A 21,400-nucleotide genomic window follows, 5' to 3' on the forward strand; every position below is an offset into this window, starting at 1 on the left:
TTACAGAGCACCATTACATAATAAATCATTATGTAACGATATGGCACGTGCGTCTAGGTGATGCAAATAATATGCACCCACTAATCGGAGAGGGGGCGCGCGAAAACGGGAAAGATCAAAAAGTTGTGTGAAGAACATTGTCACAATAGCCTAGCAATTTTTGCTCCTTGTTAGCTTTTCTTTTTAGTGATACGTTATTTTTTCAGGTTGCACAAAATCTGGCAAATTATTAGCATTAATTAATAAAGAAACTTTCGACAACAACTATAAGATCAAAATGAGGAAATATTATAAACAATGAATGGAATTACAAGCTAAAGATTTTTTTTTCCAAATTTCAGCGCACTTCGTTATCATAGTTTCTCTGACATTGTTTTAATCGAATTTATACACGTTTAACATTCAAATTTATGATAGGAAAAAATTGAAAAGATCTACTGAGCCCAGTAATAGTTATTTTTTTTAGAGTAGTATCGCAAGGAGAGACAGAGCCAGAGCCACAATCTCTTTCATGAGCAAATCAGTTTCCAAGACTTTTTATAATACTTCCGAACCCATGAAGATCCGTTTCAGTCAGAGAAACTAGCAACGGAAACTGCTTCCATTTCAACCATAAACGGACATTCAAGACGTACCTAACCTAATCGGCTCGTCATCTCTTATTATTCTATCGTAACCAATATTTTTGCTAATAAAATATTCAAATTAATCCAACGCTGGAATTTTAATGGTTACAAGAAAAGGAAGCGGTTCCCAAAATGAAAAAAAAAACACCTGAGTCTAACGGAGTCAGGCTGAAACGAAGTAGAATCCGTGCCCAGTGTCTAAAATCTTCGGAGGCAGCCATTGCATTTTAAGTCGACGTAACAGCGCTATTACAGGCTCACATAGAATTAAATTGATCGACCAATAAGGACAGCTAACAATCTTGATAAAAGGCCACGTGAATCTTGGGAAATGGAGCTGAGAGTGACTCATTATATCTGAATCACTTGGCATTTTGAAGGTGTAATCACTCCACAAAGGCGAAACTGAGTAATATGCAAATTGAGGTATACTCAAACCGTTCATGTCTTTCGTTTCGTTACTCGAGTTGAATTGAATCCAATCGCGAGTGAATTCTCCGGTTTTTAACGTAATATCAACATCCTTCTTTTTAGTTCTCGGAATCTGCAAAGTTTGCAGACCTATGCAGACATTTTTGCATAATTTCACGCTTTTGTTCCATTGGTGTCCATAAGCAGAGTCGACCATAATGATCAGACGGGAACTTTTATCGTCTACCTTTTCCCGCCACCATTCTAGAATGTTTGATAGCGTAATTGCAGTTCCATCGTTCATAGCCCAATCGCCATTTTGATAAGTATGCCCACTATAATACAAAATATACGAATCGTATTTAATACCATCTGTAGTGTTGCTGCCAAACAGAGCTTTGACCTTATTTTCTAGAATCTTTGGTTCCAATCCGTTCACGCTGTAGTCACACCCGTACATATCAATTAAATGATCTCGGAAAAAGTTTTGAATCGCCACTAGGAGTTCTGTAGTTCGTAAATTCAAATCCTGGACATGATTTTGTGGAAGTGGCGTTACATTTCCGTCACTTCTGTAAATATTGTTTGGAGCTATCAAGGCATAACCTACACAGGTACCCCCAACTGCGCAGCTAAGTTCGTTTAATAACGACAATGTCAAACACTCAATTGGTAATATTATCAAGAACAATGACATATAAGTTGTATTAGGTTGCCATGCAACAATTCCTAATAGAACTGTGGTAAGAACCGCCATCGTGACCAATCTTTGCGATATAATGCAAAAATACCTCATGCCTTTTGAAGCCATGACTTTGCTTAGTCTTGCTGTCGTATTTTCGTCAAGTTTCGAAATATGAGGCATACAATCTGTCACTCTCGACATAAGGTTCCACATAGTTAGGAAGTAAACTAGGTGAAAACAGAGCCAAAGACATCCAAAAACTACAAATCCCGGAATTGTGACGTATATGCGTTCACCAGAAATAACTGCTTTTGCGCAAATTGAGAAAAACATCAATTGCAAACACATTAAAAGGACAACTAATAGAAGCTTCAAAGCGTATTTTATACGGAATAAAGGCATGTAACGGTCGAAAACAGAGCTTGGGTTGAAGTACAAGTCCAGAATTGGACCGGTAACTAGACCGACAATAAACGCAATTATTAATAAACTGTTGGGGGATATATTAATCGAAGGAAAGAAGCAGCAATTCGAAATAGCGAGCAGTGATGCCAAGTTGACAACCGACCAGAAAGACTTCATTCTGATTGCGATGACTGCAACTGTCAATGCAATGAGATACAAACACACTTCAATGTACAAATCTGAGATGGTGCCTGCAACCCCGAATCCAATCAAGACGAACAGCTCCGATTCGTTGAGCAGCTTCGTGTCAAACTGGGTCATACCAGTTAGTCTTTCGGCTAATGTCCAGATGACGTACATGGTAATATGGACCAAGAGGAGTCCATCGACTAATTGCTGTCCAAATTCCCAACTGAATAAAGGCTCTGTTGTTTGTTTCAAGTGCTGAGTCGGGAGGTATTTCTTTTCTGCTTCTTTTGAAAGGAAAATGTTGACTCCAATTAGGGCTCCCACCCATAAAGAGTAGATCACTTGGCTATAACCAACACTTAAGTTACTTCAATCGATTTTTTTTACCTTAAACACTCAGTAAAAACAATTAACAACCATTCAAGAGCATAAGATCATCACAGAGTTTCACAGTTCGGCATAATATTTTGAAATAACTATAAACTCTTGATTTTATACGCAAAATGCCTTTTTGATAGTTGTTTCAGTATGTAACGACTATACATAATGCTATATTGAAGCATTGTTTGATCAATTGTTTTCAAGCAGCACTTTTGCATCAAAGTTTTCCTGAGGGAGAAAAATAGTTTTACACGCACTGAACATGCTCGCAAAATTTTCTATTTAAGGAAAAAAACATTTCGGGGTACTGGCAAATAACTTTTACACATAAATACAGTCAAAGCAGTCGTGCTCATTTTCGAAAAATTGAAACACACTCAGTCCAACCAAGTTTCGTTTTTCTCAGACCATACATTTATCAATTACAGACTGACGCAGCTATTTCATATCGAACTGCATCAATTGTTAAACAAACGTAATCACATGATAACATAACAAGGTACCAGTCATCACCAGGGGACATTAACAATGGAACTCCACCCTCACCATCGTACATGTTAGCAGATTTATGTTTACCATATGGGACGTGTTGCTTTTCTCCTAAAACGAACACAAGGTTTGTGTTATAGTTGCTGCTAAAATAAACGCATACCAAAAAGTTTTAAAAAATGTTTAAAAAGGTGGGACTATTTGGTTACGTGCCAACGGGTCATAACAACAGCATACTACCAACATTACAGCATACTATCAATGAGTTTAGCCAATATTGATTGATAACAGAACAGAACTGTCTCTGCAGCCATGTCGAGTAAGGACTGTCAAAATTCTCATAATTTTTTGACGCATATTTCATGCAGGATAATTGTCGTGGTCTCGAGCACGAGTAAAAAGAATTTTATTATTTTAATAATTGAATTCGAAATGGCTAAATGTACAAAATTTCACAGGTTTTATAATCCGTATCAGTATGAAAATTTACAGATCAGTCTAGATATAGATAAACTGATATGTGTTAGTTTACACCTTAGTTGCGAACAAATTTTTCCCCTTGCCGTATATGGCAAGTACTAGTGCAGTTTTTTGCACTTAACACATTGTTCTCCCTACCTGAGAACATGTCATTAGTAGTATAGTAAACTGCGGATAGTCTACCAAATCTCAAATGAACATATCTCACTCGCCTCGCTCGCTCGATATATCCATCCAAGATCAGGTAAACTATCCGGCAGCCTACTAACGCTCGCTCAATGCTTCGCATCTCACCGTTCGTCGCTTCGCAACTCACTCTCGCTTACTACTAGCTCGTGCTTCGCATTCGCTCTAGCTTCGCATACTATTGATATAGAATATGTGTGTATATAGAGCTCGCTTACTACTAGCTCATGCTTCGCATTCGCTCTAGCTACGCTTAGTATTGTTATAGGATATGTGTATATATAGAGTTCGCTTACTACTACACACTAAAAATTGAATGAATATGTTCACATAATGATAAAAATAGATTAAATATGTTCACATAATGATAAAAAATAGTTCGAATGCCTGTATATCCGCACTTTGGCAAGCATATAATTTTGAGTTTTATAATTGATTATATATATTCACACTCTGTCGACATTTTGAATGCACAATTATTATTGTAGAATAACTCGTTCTCTCAAATTAAATTCTTTTTTGCTCTTGATTGAAATTTACTTTCCAACCGGGATTTGTGTGCAGCAATATTGCAACAGGATAATTCTCATCTATTTCTACCTGCTTTGAATATCCCTTATACACTGGGTTATATTCATACATTCCTTAATATTTATTAAGAAACAAATTATTCAAATAACTTTTTATATTCTCAAAAATTTTTGATAAAATTTATTAATGATAGCTTCTCTCACAAATTCTAAATCTAAATTTTCAAAATCTTCCCATTCGTATTCCACTATAACTTTTCGAGTCTGAAAATCCTTTTCTTCAGTTCTGTCTGCACCTTTAATAATGAATTTAAAATTTTATCATCATAACATTCAATTTTCAAACAATCAAACGCTTTTTTAATATATTTTTCTTCATATTTTAATTTTTCAGGTAGAAATTTTATTGCTCCAGGATAATTTGATATAGCTGTTATGAGTATTTCATCATCACCTTTCAATCTATCACTAGCATATTTTATTGCATGTCCATTTTGTGTTACAGCAACTATCACCATTTCTTTATCATCCGAATATCGTTTTCCAAACCATCCCAGACAGTGCCCATTTCTTTCTAATATTAATTTCACATGATGTCTTTTATCTGTATCAAGGGGAATATTAAAATATCCATTTTTTATCGCTTCTATCAAAATCTCTTCATTTTCTTTTAATATTGGAGAAGCAAAATCTATCGCATCTCCATTTTGTTTTACAGCCTCCATAACAACTTCTTTATCATTTTTTAAATTATCACTAGCATATTTTAAATTATTTCCATACAATTTAACACACATCATTACAACTTCTTTATCATTTTTCAAATTATCATCTGCATATTTTAGAACACATTTTTTGAAAGTAATGTAAAACCTTCAATTGATAAAAGATTTAAAAAGTCTTTTTTATTAGATATCATTTATTACCAAACAATTTATTCAAATAGATTTCTTATGTTGTTTAATTCTTCAATCATATTTCTAATAGAGTCAGGATTTAATTTATTTTTTAAAAAAAAGTCACCTCTAAAATTTACATTATTATAATAACACGCAGTTTCATAGATTAAATGATTTATCAAAATTTTATTAGATAATATAATTCTAGGAGTAGTTTTCACAGCTGCTAGAACGACTGTCTCATCTTGTTGTAGTCTGCTACTAGCAAATTCTATAAGCATTCCACTATGTTCAATCGCCTTCATCACAACTTCTTTATCATCTTTCAATTCTTTACTCGCAAATTCGAACCATTTACAATTTCTATCAATTAGCTTTAATATTAAATCTTTATCAAAAATTATATCTACTTCATCATCGTTCTCAAGCATATTTAAATAATATTTAATTATTGTTTCTTCTTTTGAATATGTAAAATTAATTCTCTCATATGGATCTTCAATTTCATCACAATATTCATTCAAACACTTTTCAGATATTTCACACACATTAACAAAATCAATAAATTCTCGATTTATAGGTGAAGTACAATTCGAATTAATCCACTCAACTAAGCATTTCTCTTCATACATATAACCATCACTACACATAACAGGATTTCTAATCCCAATACTATTGATAGGACACTTCGGTACCATTTATATATACACAATTATTTGAATTAAATACAGTTGGGAATAAAATTGTAGCGATTAAATTTGAAATCGATATCACCACTAACAACACAGATATTAAATACCTAGCCAATCTAAAATTATAAAATTCATTATCAGTTTGAAACATCATTTATATTGTTATAAATTGACCGTAATCTTTCACTTGCAAATCCAAAAGCTCTTTTATCATATAGATATCCATCAGAACAGTATTTATATTTTCTAAACATACAGGACAAATTGATTCTAACATTTATAATTAAAATAAATTATTCAAATATAAATGAAAACGAAATTATATCCAAAATCACCTGTACGAGTAGTAATATCAGGACCATCTGGTTGTGGAAAAACCTGTTTATTAACAAAATTAATAACTGAAATAATTAATGATTATACTGAAATATATATTTATTCTCCATCAATCTATCAAGAAACATATTCAAAATTGATAGAATGTTTCGAAAAAAAAATACCACCAAAATCAATTCCCAAAGTTTTGAATAATAATAAATCTATTGATGACATTATTAGTGATGAAAAATTTGAACCTTCTGAAATCCATATATTTCCCTATCAAAACATCGCTGAATTAAAATATCCAGAAGAATACGAAGCCGAATCAACTGCTATTATATTTGACGATCTCAATCAAAAAGAAATGGAAGATTCAAGAGTAGCAGCACAATTCAAAAGATCACGAAATAAAAATATTTCTGTTTTCATTATTAGTCAAGATTATTATGAACTACCAAAAAGAACAATAAGAGAAAACAGTAATGTTTTTCACTTATTCAGACCAAATAATAGTAGGAATGTTCAAAGTCTATATCAAGATAAAGCTAGTATGGATATGATTATTGATGAATTTAAATACTTATGCAATAGCTGTTGGCAAACTAAATTTCAACCATTGACAATCGATATGTCGAAAGATAAATATTGTGGAAGATATAGAGTAGGATTAGATACTATTTTTGTTCCTAATTCTGATCCGTTATTTTGAAATTATAAATGACGTTTTATTCTCCTAAGAATGATGAAAAGTTCGAAAAAATCAAAACAATTATCGAACAGAGAAAAAATATCAAAAAAATAAATCTCAATAAGAAAATACAGAAACAAACACTAAATTATGATTTAGCTGAGCAATACGCACCTATCACAGATCTCCAGAAAAAAACAACTGAAGATATTATGAAGGGTCAACAGGAACAAAAACTAGCTATTGAAGACCAAACAAAAGCAATTAGAGATCAAACAAATATAATGACTAATATGCTTCCGGAATTACCAGAAGAAATGCCAGCAATACCAGATAACGAAGTACAAACAAACGCTATTGATGGTGGAATTTCTGATAAACTTAATCGTATAACAGATAAAGGTAGCTATGCTAAATTTAATTTTATAAAAAATGATTTAAATAATTATTCTGTTAATGAAAAACCTTTTCAAATCATTGATAAAAAATTAAAATTTGATAATAAAGAATATGAAATATCCCCAAATTTCTTCGAATTATTTAAACCTAACAATAAAATAACTGCTAATAATTTATCAATCATAGAAAGAGAAGCTCTCCCACATTTTGTAGAATATGCAGGTGGATTGGGTGGAGATGTGAAATCTAAATTATATCAAGCTATTAAACTATCAGAAGCATTAAATGAAGAATATCATGATTCAGATTTCGATGGGAATGCAGAAAATTTTGCTGATATAGAATCACAACGTGAGGAAAATGCTTACTATAGGGCACTTGAAGGTAGAGGTGTTACTAACTATGTATTCTTATCATCAAACCCCGACACTCTCGTTGAAAGATTAGAAGTTCTAGTTGGTGAATATTTTGCAGGTAATAAAAATGCATACAGAGAAGCTTCAGCAATTTTACATGAACTCTTAAGAATGGGTGAACTTTCAGAAAATGAATATGAGAATGGAATGAATATTTTCATTGAATAAATGAATGAACTTCTACCAGTTTTAGATTCTATTGAAAAAAATACTCGCCCTTTACCACAAATTCCTAATGAAGTTAGTTTCAATACTGATTATTTTAAATTAACTTTTCAAGATAGTATTGACGTTTCAGATGGTGATTATATTATGGGAGTTACTTCTTTTAATACTTATAATTCTATATTCAACGTAAATTCTAAAAATAATAAAATTGTTTATCATGATGGAGTCGAATGGAGAGAGATAATTTTTCCCTATGGAGCTTATGAGATTGAACAGATTAATGATGAAGTTAGTAGACAACTTTCTCTCAAAATTGAATTTGAAGAAAGCCCCATAATTATTGAAGCTAACACTGCCACACTTCATTCTATTATTCATCTTAGTGATAATTACAAAATTGATTTTACACAACCTAACACTCTTCGAAATCTTCTAGGATTTGAATCAAAAATCATATCAAATACATTTAATTATTCTAAGAATAAAGTTTCGATAATAAATATTATCGATATACATCGTATTCATTTGTGTTGTGATTGTATAGTGGGATCTCTACAAAATGGTCAACCCTCAAATATTTTATTCACAATTATTTTAAATGAAGTTCCTGGTGCAAAAATTGTTCGTGAACCTAATCTTGTTCTTTATAAACATATATATAAAGATAAGATAGACAATATAGGATTTTGGTTTGAAGACAACAATGGAAATCGAGTTGAAATGCATGGGGAATTAGTAGAATTTACTCTTCACATGAAAAAGAATTCTTAATATATAAATGACTCTTAATCCAAATCCAAAGTCAAAAACAAAACCTATAATCCAACCGAAACCAATAAAAAAGACCAAGCTCACTAAAGAAAATTATACTAAACTCAGGAAACTAACGGGAGGTGCCTTTGTTCGAACTTATAAACAACGATTTTGTCAATATAAATGGCTGAAAATTTTGTACAAATTACTACATCAGAAAACTACCAATTGGATAGACCTGAAATAATCGATAAAACGAAATATAAATCAGATTTTGTTGCATATCGCCCGACTTCAATGGTGGCTGTTAATGGAACTTCCCCTTTCAATATTGTTATTCCTAGAGAAGATGTCTATTCAGATCCAAGAGATTCGTATATAGAATTAGAAGTAGAGATTGTTAAAAATGCACCACCCGTACCACCTGCAACTGATCGGTATGCAAATGGGGACAATATACAACCGAATAATTTGTTTGGTATTAGTTTATTCAGAGAGATGTCATTAAAGTCATTTGGTTCAAAAGTATTAGAAACTATTGATAATGTTTATATTGCTAGTCTGATGTACAAACTTTTATCTGATAATGAAGAAGATATGATGATTATCTATAGGAAAGATTCGGGTTATGGAACAGAAATTGATGACACAAAACGTGATAGATTAATCAACGATACACCAGAAAAAGGTACAGTTTTTACTAGAATCTATTTGAAAGATGTTTTTGGTTATATAGCTCATCTCGATAAAGTAAATTATGGTCTGGGATATACTCTAACAATGAAACGAGCAGATATTGGCCAAAGTATATTTAATACAATCGCTGGTGATGCTGCTGCTAGTGATGCTAAAATAGAAATTAAAAATATCGCTTGGTATGTTAGACATGATACCCCGTCATTTGATAATATCTCTCTTGTTAATGGACATATTCTAGCAAAAAAGAACACAGAATATTCATATGTAGCAAGAACGGTATCATCAAAACAAGTGAATTCAAATAATAAATGGAGAATGGAAATTGGATCTTTATCTGGTATTGATATTCCGATATATGTTATTGTAGGATTTCAATCACAAGCAAGAACAGGTCCCAATCAACGACAAAATAATGCAATATTTGATAGGCTAGATGTTATTGAAGCTTCTTGTAATATTGGTTCAGTCAGGTATCCTGAACATGAATATCAAGTAGATTTTGATCGCAATATGTATAGCGAACCCTACAATGAAATTCGAAGATTTTACAAAGACTATATTAAAGGTGAAGGATCACCAAACATTTCATTTAAAGAGTTTAAGGAACTTTATAACCTTTGGGTATTTGATCTCAGAAACCAAAAAGATAATCCTTCATCACAACCAATTTCAGTTGATTTCAAATTTATTTCAGCAGGATATGATGCTGTGGGTGCAAATTATCAAGCAACAGCTTTAATACTATCACAAAAGATTATTTCAGTATCAAGCGATGGTCAACGACAATTTGATATTATCTAAATGAATAATTTTATGAAACAACACAATCTACAAAATAAGTCAACATCAGCAAAAAAATTAATTGAAGTTGCTAATAATATAGGTTTAAAAGATTTTAAAATATATATTAGAACTGATAAACTAACAACAAAACAAGGTATTATAAATTTAACAGAAAACCCCAATAAAGGAACTCACTGGGTTGCTTTCTATGGTTCAAATTATTTCGATAGTTTTTGTGTTGAGATTCCAAAAAGTATAGCTAATCAACTAATTGAAAAAAATGGGAAATGGTGTGAGTGTTATGTTAGTTCCAACTCAATACGAAATATTAATGAATTTAATTGTGCTAGTTATTGTTTATATTTCCTATATTTAATGAATAGTGGTCAAAGTTTCAAAAAGGCTATTATGACGATAATAAATGACTGATAAATTTGGAAGACCAGTTTATAAGGGAAATAGTAATAATGCAAATGGTGTTACTAAGAGTTATGTTCGAGCGAATTATATTGAATCTGAAATGGAAGAAGATATTGATATGAAACAGAAATTCAAAATTATAAATTTAACAGAACCTACTAACTTAACTGATGCTGCTAACAAAGGATACATCGATAATAAAATTAATGAAAGTACATTACTAAGAATTCCAACATATGAACCACTAACAAATGATTATGTATCTCTAAAGAACACATCATCCAACAAAGTTATTGAATTAGCCACTACAAATTATGTTAAAGATGATATCTCAGTAAAAAATTACAATAAAACAAATAATATAATAGATTCTATAGATGTTGTTAATCATGATTTCACACCAACAGTTGTAACATTACCATCAAAACGATATATGGAAGCAAAAATTGATGAAAGAAGTTTAATAAGAATTCCATATTATGAAGATTTCCAAAACGAATATATTCATCTTACAAACAACATAATCGGACAAGATATAGCTTTTCCAACCAAAGCATATGTTGATTCTAAGTTAAACAGAACTAGGAGATCAATAAATGAACATCCTGACATACTGCGTAAAGATTTGGAACACACATTTGGAAGTAAATTTGTATATAATAATTTTTATGAAATTTATTCAACTGGTAGAACTAATGCTAGTAGTGAGATTTCTCCAGATCACAGTTTTCTTGGAATACCATATACTATTTTCACAGTTACAGGACCAAATGCAAAAGTATCACAAATTCATATTTCTAATCTTAATGTGAATATTGGCTCTCAATACACACTACGATTTTTAATTAGATCACAATCACTGAAAAATATTAAATTTGGATTCTCAAATCAGTTTTCAGAACATGTGTTGAGTTATGATTTCGAGCTTATTGAATTAACAGCAACACATACTAACCCTAATGACTTCGATGTGTTTATTGATTTGGCTTCTTTTTCAGTGGGTGAGACAATAGAAATAGCTGCATTATATATTGAAGCATTAAACACTTCAGATCAAATAAATGAAAATATAGATTTAAAATTTCAACATAAAGTTATAAATAGTGATGATCCAACAGGTGAATATGATCTAGTTACTAAGCGATATATAGACTCACCTAGTAATATTGTTTATAATAACAAAATAAACAACTTTAACAACAATAGACTAACAAATATTGCAACCCCAGTTAACACTAATGATGCTGTTACTAAAAGTTATATTGATAGTGATTCAACAATTGTTAGAAATAACAAAAATAACAATTTCAATAATAACAGAATTATGAATATTGGAAATCCAGTTGATGATAAGGATGCTGTTACTAAAAGTTATATTGATAGTGATTCAACAATTATTAGAAACAATCAAGTTAACAATTTCAATAATAACAGAATTATAAATATTGGTTATCCAGTTGATGATAAGGATGCTGTTACTAAAAGTTATATTGATGATAATGTAAAAGCAGCTATCTCAACACATCCATACGTATTAAAACATCAATTAGAGAAAATCTTTGCATCACCACATATTTTTGATAAATTTTACAGGTTAAAATATAATGAATTTCCCTTCAATGGTGGTAATAATACAACAAGTTATACTGTTAATGATATTTCATTCTTAGGTGAAAAATACGAACGATATAAGTGCACAGGTGGTAATAGTTATACAATGCATATTCCAAAAGCTAATCTACCAGAACTAATACAAAATAAAACTTATAAGATGACATTTATTATACGTGGTGTTAATAGCAGTATTGGTAAGACAGTTGGGTTAGGAATTTGGAAAGAAGGGGGTATGCAATCTGAAAAAAATTCAATATTGAAGGAATCCTGGTCGTTTGCTGAAAGTGAAGAAGTTGTTAATAATACAACACAATTCAATTTTTTCTTGCGATTAAGAGGAGAAAGTGCTAATCTCGCTGTAAATGATGAAGTAGATGTTGCTGCTTTATATATTAAAGAAATTGGTACAATCAATAATTTCAACGACACAAGAATAACCAATGTAAAAAATCCTGTTGACCCACAAGATGTTGCAACTAAACAATATGTAGATAATCGCAATCGAGTTATCGAAATTAAATCAAAAACTATTATGCTATCTAGTGGAAGAATAGTTCGTGCAGGTTTAAGTGGCTCAGTCAATACCACTATGACTCAAAATATTATAATTAACGGTAGTAGTGTAACAAGTTTTACTAAACCTTCCGGTGAAGATAGATCTATAACTATATTTCAAAATCCTATTGAATTAACAAATGGTGATGAAATAACTTTCCATTCTAGTAATAGTATTGATGTTTTTGCAATTTGGGTTGAAGTTGACCTGTAATTTGCTTAGATAAATGGATAACTACTATGTAATTTTCAGAAATGGTAAAATGGTTGATTATCAATTGAAGGGTAATCCAGTAAACGCAAATAAAGATGATACTGTTATTGAATTTAAATTCGATCCAAATCTAACAAAATTATCACTCGATGAAAATAACAATATTATTCAAACAAATATTATATCGAATGATAAGAGGATATTACAACTAGTAATGAAATATTTGCTAACCAATAATATATTCAAATATGCTAATAAAGTTAACACTGGAGAATTAGATTATGACAAATTTATAAAACATATAGAAAATAGTCTAGATTTTAAACTATTAAATGAATAATACCTATAGAGACTTAAACAAAGATATTGAAGCAGATCTCATCTCAGTTAGATCGAAAAGTGAAATACAGGAGTTAAAATATAATGATTTGAAATTGAATTATGAGGGTGTTGTTAAAAAACTAATCGATGATGAAGAGAAATTCAAGAAAAAATACAAAGCCCTAAACACAAAGAAAGGTATCTCAATTGTCGCAGGTATAATCAGTGGAATTTTAGGTGTTAGTTCTGGAATAACCCTGACAGCAACAGGTGTAGGTGCGATCGCGGGTGTACCAATTATAGCATCGTCAGGTTTGCTAATTTCAATTGCAGTTACAATTATAAATGAATATATTTCAAAACTGAAAGAAAGATATCTTCGATTAAGAACATTTACTAATAAAATAAGGGTCGACTATGAAAAAGTTTTGAAAAAATCATTGGCTGACAAAGTTATTGATGAGAAAGAGGGTATCGAACTGAAGAAATTATATGAATTTTACTTGAATAATCAGAAGAAAATTATGAGTGAAACTAAAGTTAGTGTTGAAGATATTTTTGGTAATATGGTTGATAATGTTATCAGCAACGAACAACTACAAAAATTGAGTAGTTTTTTAGCAAAAATGAAATAACCATATCGATTAGAAAATCTTTATTTAAAAAGAAGATAGATATTAGCTTAAAACCTATACACTCAGCGAGCGTGGCATCTGCACCAGAATTACCACTATATGACGAAATTGTTTGAAATTTAAATTATTATATAAATATGATGGAAAAACAGTGCGGTGATTGCAATGTTGTAAAGTCGACCATTGAATTTTACAAAAGAGGTATTAGTAAAGATGGTTTACAATCTCGATGCAAAAGTTGTGATGTTGAAAGATATAGAAAATGGGTTAATAAAAATAGACTTCATCATAACGAAACTAAACGAATATATCATAAAGAACGGTTAGCAAATGATATTAACTTTAGGTTAGCAAATAATCTCAGAAACAGATTAAGAAAAGCGTTGTTAAGACAATTAACCTATAAAAACGATAAAACAGAAGATTTATTGGGAATTTCATATTCAGAATTCAAGGAATATATTGAGTTTTTGATGAAAGATGATATGGGATGGGACAATATTCATCTTGACCATGTTCGTCCATTAACAACCTTCGATTTAAAAGATATTGAACAACTGAAAGAAGCTGCACACTACTCTAATATTCAACCCTTACTAGCAAAAGATAACCTAACAAAAGGAGATAGATATCACGAACATGATATATGGTCCCAATCAGAAAAACTATATGATTATGAAAATTATAACTATTATTCTCAGGTAGTAAATGACTGAAACATATTGCGTAGGGGGTCGTCATTATTCAAACACAATTAACGAAACAAAAACTGAAAAAATCAATCCTAAAACTAATAAACTTATAATAATCATGAAAGGAAAATGTACAATCTGCAACAGAAACAAATCAAAGATTTTAACCAAATAAATGACGCGAGGTACAAATTTTCTCAAAAATTCAAAATGTGTATGCGGTAGAATTGGCGCTGCAAATAACCCTTATGGTCATATGAGTGGTAGTGGTAAGCTATACTTAAAGGGTAATTGTGGTTGCAAAAGAGTAAAAAGCTTACCTTACACTCACCAACAATTAGAAATGGAAGGTGAAGGCATTCGTAAATTTTTCAGAGGAGTTTATAATAAGGTATTAAAGCCAGTTGGTAAGAAAATAATTGCTAATCCTGGTAGAGCTTTACAGATTGCGACACAATTGGGCGCTGCAGCTGCGTCTAAAAATCCAAAAGCTATTGCAAGTGCTGGTATGCAAGCTGGTAAGTTTGGTATCACTGGCAAAGGAGTGAAAATTGGAGATCTAACAACTGGTGGGGCTCTTTATATTTATCGTTAATTTAAATGAAGAAGGACTCAACCAAAATATTCATTGATGAAATTTATGATAAACCAGCAAAAAAGATTTATCCTACAAATAAAACTATTGTTAAAAGTATAGATGATACTTGGTCAGCAGACCTTCTCGATCTCATAGATTATGGTGTTAAAAATAATAGAGGTTATCGTTATATTTTAGTAGTTATAGACAATTTTTCAAAATATGGTTGGGCAATTCCACTGAAAAATAAATATGCAACCACAATTAAAGAAGCATTTGAACAAATAATAACAAATTCAAAAAGAAAACCAAACTTAATTGAAACTGATGATGGAAAAGAATTCGCTAACAAAATCTTCGAATCTTACCTAACATCTCAAAACATTAAAAGATATTCTAGATATACATCGAAGGGTGCAGTTTTTGCAGAAAGATTTAACAGAACTATAAGGAATCTTTTGAAAAAACCAGTATTTGAAAATGGTGACGCTAACTGGATCGATATTCTTGACTCAATAATCAAAAAATATAATAACACTGTTCACAGCTCAACAAAGATGACACCAATTCAAGCTTCTAAAATTACTAATCAAAAGAGAGTATTAAATAACTTGCAAGATAAGCGGAAAAAACAAAAACCAAAATTTAAATTAGGAGACTTAGTTAGAACAGCTGATATTGATAAAACTTTCTCCAAAGGTGATACTACAAATTGGAGTAATAAGCTATATATGATAACAGAAGTAATTCATGAGACAATACCGACTTACCATATTGATTTTTTGCCTGAAAGATATAATCAATCGATATTGAAGAAGTCAAAATTAACACTTATGGAAAATGATCAAGTTATGTCAAATCTAAAAATAATTTGAATAAATTAAACTATAATAAATGAAATACATTAACGGAAAATTTTATAAAGAACTTGAGAATGAAAAATATATAATTCATGATGGTAAAATTATGTTTGAAACAAAAATGCCAAAATCATTGAAAACTAGATATGAAATTATGTTTGATACAAAACTAACAAAAACACAAACGGTAGTAGAATTAGACGATGGGACACTACAGTTATTGGAATCACAGAATCAAAAAAACTTACCGAAGATGAAATAATTATGAAATATGCTACAATGTGCGTAAGTTGCAACAGACGATTTTTCATTGAATTTCCATATGAATATAGATGTTTAATCTGTAACGCTAAAGCAATAAAACCAAAACGAAAACTAACAAAATTACAAAGAAAAAGACGAGCTAATTTCAGTAATAGATTTAAATATGCAGAGTTGAAAATATCAGTTATTTGTATGGATGTTATGCAGCTCTATCGTGAGTCAAATCCAAATTTAATAGCAGCAATTTTATTATTACTGAAGAAATCGAAATTAAATTTTAATGATGATATATTTGAAAAATATTGTAATATGCTTGATAATTTAGGCTCTAGTGTGGTTTTAGATGCAAAGGGTGTGTGGGTGTATGGATATGAAGCATTAAGACTCGTTAAATGGTTACAATCAGATAAGTATTATGATAACATTAATTATTTTGATTTAATTTACACTATAATGAACAAAGACAAAAACGTAAAAATAACTTTAGAAGTTTTTGAGAGTATAAATGAGCTTACCAAGTGACTCCGAAACAATATATAGTGATAGTGATTACTCTGAGGATGAATCTATACATGATTCTGATTTAGATTTTATCGATGACTCTGATCTCACAAGTAGTGATGAATCAGATAGTAGTGATGAAATTTTGAATGATAAATGTACTATTTTCAAGTCTACAGTAATAATTCGCTAATATATTACTCGAAAGGTGAGTCGGGTGAGAGTGTGGAGTTAGTAAATAACACTAATTTTGATTTTGATTATGTAGATAAATTTGGCTACCAAGTATACTTATTCAAAGATTCAAAACTATTAAATATTTTATTTTGAAAAAGTTATTTGAATAAATTATTTCCTAATAAATGAAGACTACTGAACAAAATTCAAAAAGTCAAGTCGATGTAGGTGAATTCCTGCGTATGAGTGAAAGACAAAATCGCTCTAGACGAATCCCTGAAGATATAGATCTTGGTGAATTCTTTAGAATAGCCGAAAGTAGATCTAACAGAATAGTCAGAAAAAATATACATGAAATTAGAGAAAAAATGAAAGAAAGCAAAGGATTTGATTTAGTTGGAAATATAAAAATTAATGGAATATCCAAAAAAACTAATATGAGATTCAGATCGGTAAAAGATTTCGAATCTTACATAGAAAAAATAGATGAACATTACGACGGAGATGAAGTTATTTTCACAGGTGATAGTATCGAATATGATGTGCCTGAATTCAAACCTGTTAAAAGAAGTAATTACGGAAAAGGTACTAACTATTTAGCAGATATAGAAAAATTTCAGGGAGATAAAAGCTTCATTCCAAGTGGTAATAACTGTTTTCTCAAATGTATAAATTATCTAACTAGTAAAGACTATAAAAACGAATATTTTGAATTCATTCGGAATGAAGACCGTAGAAAAAATGTAATGACTTCAGCACGAGTTCAACCATTTGTTACTAAGCACGGAATAGATGTTGGTATTTTCAATGGAACACAAATATTACCTAAATCTGTTAAAGAACGAAGAAAATGTCTATATCTTTACAAGAATCATTTCTGTGTAATATGGGGTGATTCTTTGAAGAAAGCTGTTAAAGAAATCGAGCTTAATTTTAAATATATTAATAATAGAGTTAATAAATTAAATTCACAGAATTTCAAAGAATATAAATTTAATCCTAAAACAGTAGAGTCGCAAGTAAATAATGTCTGTGTTTACGATATTGAAACTTTCAATAGAGAACGAGCTGTTCCGTATGCTGCAGGTTATTTCCCGATTTCAAAGATGGGTATTAGCAAATATAGTAGAGATTTAACAAAAGAAGAAATTCAAAAATATCTAGACGATGTGAGAATATTCGATGGTGAAGACTGCATAGAAAAAATGTTCAAAAAGTTGCGGGATGTGAAAGGAGAACCAAAAAAGATTGAGAAGAACGGAAAAGAAATAATCGTAGAATATGAACTAAAAATGATTGCTCATAATGGTTCTGGTTTCGATAGCTGGATAATCTTAGATAATTTACCTGAATGGGCACGAACTACTAGTATGATCAAGACTGGCAAGGGAATAATTAATATGAAAATCTATAACGGTATGTGCGATGTTAAATCTAATAGCAAAGGCAAACCTCAATATTTAATATTTAATTGTAGTGCAAATCATATGAAATCGTCACTTAGAAAATTAGGTGAAACTTATAAATTACAAGCTGAAGTATTGAAACAAGAAATTGATCATACTGAAATTTATGAAGACACTTGGCAAGACCAACAACCTATTTGGGAACCATATTTGAGAATGGATATTCTAACACTAGCTATTATATACGCAAGATATTCAATGAATATGCAATCAATTACTGGATTTGGAATGAAAGATTGTCTATCATTGCCTTCTTTGGGATGGAAATATTTTAATTCGAAAAGGGACCAACCAGACTTAATTGAACCTATTTATACTTATACTGATAAATATATGAGGTATTTTGTTAGACAATCTATCAAGGGTGGAAAAGTCGGTGCTTTTAATCAGATCTATGAATCAGAAATTTCTGATAAGATATTTGATATTATAAAATCTGAATTAGCCATCGATGGGAATAAATATGAAATTATTGAGAAATACTCTAGTTTTATAAAAGCATATAGAACTAAATATGAAAATGAATATGAATCAAAATTCGATGATTATAGACTTATTAAACAAAAAGCTAAAGACAAATATGTAAATGAAAAAGTCAGTGAATTATCAATATCTAAGAAGTTGCGAGAGTTAAATAGAGACAATCTATTAATGGCATTTGATGCTACTAGTCTATATCCAAGCGCAATGGTCGATGGTAAATATCCTAAAATTGAAACTGGTTATGCTTTCACAAAAGATATGTCTTCAGATATTATTAATCAGTTCAATTCAGGCAAGACACAATTTGCATCAGCAATACTCAAAGTAAAATATTATAACCCAAAAGATCTTGTTATTCAACATTTGCCTGTTAAAGAAGAAGTGAATAAAATTGAAGTTAATAGATTAAGAAATGGATATATTATTGATACTCTCACAAGTGTAGACATTGAAGAAATGTAAAAATTGGTGGTAAAGTTATTGAAGTATATGAAGGTGTGCTTTACAGAGAAAATTTCAAAGAATCTCCATTCAAAGAAATTATCAATAATTTGTTCGAGTTAAGAGCTAAATATAAATCTGAAAGTGAAGATATTCTGCAAGAAATGGTAAAATTGATTATGAATAGTTTATATGGGCAAACTATTAGAAAGGATATCGAAGAAGAGTTCTGTTGCAAGACTGAACATTGGATGAAAACTGAGTTTGATGAAAGAGTTAAAGACTATTGGAAATTAGCAAATGGAAATTATATTGTAAAATTGAGTTTAGACGAAGGTATTGACAAAGAAACTGAGGACAAAAATACTATGCCATCTCAGTTGGGAGCATTCATTCTGAGTAACAGCAAGCGAATTATGAACAATTTTGTAAGAATTATAGACGGTTTCAAAAAAAATAGTGTGTATTACCAGGATACCGACAGCCTGTACATCGAAAAAAAATATTGGAATATATTAGATCTCAGTTGGGAGCATTCATTCTGAGTAATAGCAAGCGAATTATGAACAATTTTGTAAGAATTATAGACGGTTTCAAAAAAAATAGTGTGTATTACCAGGATACCGACAGCCTGTACATCGAAAAAAAATATTGGAATATATTAGATGAGAATAATCTTGTTGGAGAGAAATTAGGTCAAGGTAAAAATGATTATGGTAATGGTGGTATTTTTTATGGACTATTTTTAGCACCTAAAATTAAATATTGTTTGACTATTAATGAATATGGAATTATAAATGAGAAAAAGACATTCAAAGGATTTGGTGATATTAATCGGTTGTTAGATACTAAAAAGTATTTTGATATGTATGAAGGTAAGCCTGTTGAAGGTAAGTTTCTTATCAGCTGGAAAAATCGTTCGATTCAGGCGTAATTATTCCTTCTAAGAAGAGAGATTGTGAAGAATGCAATGATAATGAATTATGCGAGGAATGTGACTCAAAAGTTAGACAGAATAAAAAGTTTCAACATAATCTCAACGAATTAAAAAGACAAGCTGCTGACAAAAACGGAATTATGAAACCTTATTATATTGGATAATTTTATTCAAAATGTCGACAGAGTGTGAATATATATAATCAATTATAAAACTCAAAATTATATGCTTGCCAAAGTGCGGATACACAGGCATTCGAACTATTTTTTATCATTATGTGAACATATTTAATCTATTTTTATCATTATGTGAACATATTCATTCAATTTTTAGTGTGTAGTAGTAAGCGAACTCTATATATACACATATCCTATAACAATAGTAAGCGTAGCTAGAGCGAATGCGAAGCATGAGCTAGTAGTAAGCGAGCTCTATATACACACATATTCTATATCAATAGCATGCGAAGCTAGAGCGAATGCGAAGCACGAGCTAGTAGTAAGCGAGAGTGAGTTGCGAAGCGACGAACGGTGAGATGCGAAGCATTGAGCGAGCGTTAGTAGGCTGCCGGATAGTTTACCTGATCTTGGATGGATATATCGAGCGAGCGAGGCGAGTGAGATATGTTCATTTGAGATTTGGTAGACTATCCGCAGTTTACTATACTACTGTCATTGCTATCTACTGGGAGGGTCGGAGAGTTGGTTACTGATCGTGTTTGGTGGTGGGAAGGTCGAATCTATCTCACAAATTTATGGTTTATGTACATTGATAAACTTGTGGTATGAACAAATTTGAATCCACGATTCGGTTCAAATCAGAAGCCATTATTCAATTTCACTTCAACAAACATCAGGTGAGAAAAATTTCTTTATATATCGAAGTTTTAACTTAAGTTGCTAAGTTCGTTACTTCTCGATATATCACATCCTCCCTCCTTTTTTAAGCAAGTTTGTAGGAATAGCTTCTCCAAATCTTTCTGGTTGTTTTTTTATTTCTGCTTGAAGTTCTCGTGGCCACTGAAGGTTGTTCCCCTTCAATTA

The 21,400-nt window shown here is 30.8% G+C and overlaps 1 protein-coding gene across 5 annotated transcripts in view; it reads right to left on the reverse strand.

Annotated features, from left to right (window-relative positions):
• Positions 1-713: 713 nt before the first annotated feature.
• LOC142349844 (transmembrane protein 168-like) overlaps positions 714-21,400 on the reverse strand; it is a 41,568-nt gene continuing 20,881 nt past the window's right edge. For 3 of the 5 annotated variants that reach the window (XM_075401653.1, XM_075401652.1, XM_075401657.1), the window contains 2 exons: positions 3,274-3,297; positions 714-2,662 (listed from right to left, as the gene is read on the reverse strand). In XM_075401653.1, the coding sequence (XP_075257768.1) occupies positions 790-2,662; positions 3,274-3,297 (1,897 nt within the window). In that variant the 3' untranslated portion in view covers positions 714-789. The remainder of the gene's footprint in view (positions 2,663-3,273; positions 3,298-21,400) is intronic. The other 2 variants (XM_075401656.1, XM_075401654.1) reach the window with 1 other exon arrangement.

The sequence above is a fragment of the Convolutriloba macropyga genome, chromosome 11, assembly GCF_964194025.1.
Source record: "Convolutriloba macropyga chromosome 11, txConMacr16.3, whole genome shotgun sequence".
NCBI classification, from domain to species: domain Eukaryota; kingdom Metazoa; phylum Xenacoelomorpha; order Acoela; family Convolutidae; genus Convolutriloba; species Convolutriloba macropyga.